This window comes from Mesitornis unicolor, unplaced genomic scaffold (genome assembly GCF_000695765.1).
Source record: "Mesitornis unicolor isolate BGI_N332 unplaced genomic scaffold, ASM69576v1 scaffold19198, whole genome shotgun sequence".
NCBI lineage: Eukaryota > Metazoa > Chordata > Aves > Mesitornithiformes > Mesitornithidae > Mesitornis > Mesitornis unicolor.
In genome coordinates this window covers 1-1,975 of record NW_010204062.1, presented here as the reverse complement: position 1 = coordinate 1,975, position 1,975 = coordinate 1, and the positions used below count along the sequence as shown (strand labels likewise).

The following is a 1,975-nucleotide window of genomic DNA, read 5'->3' as shown; positions in this document are numbered from 1 at the left end:
GGGGTCTCTGGGACAGGCGATGCTGGTGATCGATGGGGCCACATTTCGACGGAGGGGTTGTGCCTGAGTGGGTGGGATCCTGAAAGGTGCTTGGGGTGCACAGCACAGGAGAGCTGTGGGATCGCGTCGTGGCGTTGGCTCCTCTCCTCCGCCGGGGCCCCTCTCCTCCTCGTGGTGCTCGCCCATGTCTCAGGTGCCCTGGACAGGTTCACTGTGCCCATCTGGGGCCTTTGGGCACAGGAGTCCTGTCCCATTGCATGGGGAGGGCTGTGCTGGTGGGACACTGTCTGACCCCCGTCTTCTCTCTTCTCTCCTCTCCCTCTCCAGGTTCCCTGGTCCAGGCAGCGCTGACTCAGCCGGCCTCGGTGTCAGCGAACCCAGGACAAAACGTCCAGATCACCTGCTCCGGGAGCAGCAGCAGCTATTATGGCTGGTACCAACAGAAGACACCTGGCAGTGCCCCTGTCACTGTGATCTATAACAGCAAGAGACCCTCAGACATCCCTGCACGATTCTCTGGTTCTGCATCTGGCTCCATGGGCACGTTAACCATCACTGGGGTCCAAGCCAAGGATGGGGCTGTCTATTACTGTGGTAGCTGGGATGACAGCAGTGCTGCTGTGTCCTGGTTTGAGCTAAATAGAACTAATTTTCTATTTAGTGGTTTTACTGTTTTCGTCTCTTCTAACTGGCTGAACTTGTTGAAAACTAGCAGCATGTTTTTCCCAGACAGTGTGAACTGATAAGCTCAAGGCCAAGTGTCTCACCATGGGTGCTGTGTCTGTGCTTACAGGGGGGAAGCAGACCCAAAACTGATCAACTAAGTATTCCATCCCACATACATCAAACTTGGTATAAAGCTGAGGGATTACAAGGGTCTCAGCCTCTTCTTCCATCTTGGAGCCCTTCCATTTCAGACCCTTCCGTCTGTCTGGATCCTGCAATGGCCGAAGTCCAAGCAGAACCCTGCTGGTTTGTCTGCCCCTGATCATGATTCGTGTGTTCCTGCATCAGCTCCCACTGCTGCTGAGTTCAGTCTGGGACTTTTCCAGTGCCCTGCTCTTCAGAGCCCCTGGGGACGTATATGTCACTGAGGGGATGGTGGAGGGGAGGATTTTATATTGGTTTTGCATCTATATTTGTACATATCTGTATATATTTCATTATTTTCCTATTTACATTATTATCCTGTAGTATCAGTATTACTGTTTTATTAAACCTGTTAGTTTTCTTTTCCAACCCGTAAAGTCCCTCTCCCTTCTTCTCTTTTCTCTTCCCTTGTGGGGTGGGGAGAGGGGTTAACAGAGAGCGTCTGTCCAGGATGTAGTGGCCGGCCCAGTCCTAAACCATGACATGCACGTGTAGTGACAGAGAGAGGTTGAAATGAGGTACAGAAGATTTAAAAATGGAGAGGGTTTTTTTTTCTGCCCTTCTCCTCTGTGACCAAGCAGAATTTTGGGAGGGTCTGTGCCCTTTGCAAAACCATGGCTGTAAATGTCCAGCATTTCATGTCCTCGAGCACTGGAGGTGACACTGTGGATGGGGACCATTGTCCCTGCCCTATAAGGCTTGCAGTGTGGCCTTGTCTGTCACCTCACTGCCTCTTTCTACTGACAACCATGACCTCCTGCTGCTGCCAGAGCAGCCTCTGCGCTGGGACGTGTTGGGCTGGGCTCTGCTTCCTACAATTGTCTGTGACCTTGTCCAGGTCTGTTCTCTGACAGTGACATTTCCTGTCCCACTGCATGGGGAGGGCTGTGCTGGTGGGGCACTGTCTGACCCCCATCTTCTCCTGTCTCTCCCCTCCCTCCCCAGGTTCCCTGCCCCAGGCAGCACTGTCTCAGCCACCCTCTGTGTCAGCACACTCAGAAGAAACCATTCAGATCACCTGCTCCGGGGGTGACAGCAGCAGAAGCTATGGCTGGTACCAGCAGACACCAGGTCACTGTGATTTATGGTAACAACAACAAGAGAC

At 52.8% G+C, this 1,975-nt stretch overlaps 1 gene segment (V, D, J or C); it reads left to right on the top strand.

The window, feature by feature from the left end:
• Nucleotides 1-327: 327 nt before the first annotated feature.
• Nucleotides 328-1,957, top strand: LOC104535646 (the record flags this gene model as incomplete). The annotated part of the segment is given in 2 exon segments: nt 328-594; nt 1,816-1,957. Coding segments are annotated over 2 exon segments (409 nt in total), but the record flags the coding sequence as incomplete, so codon positions are not given.
• Between the last annotated feature and the right edge of the window lie 18 nt (nt 1,958-1,975).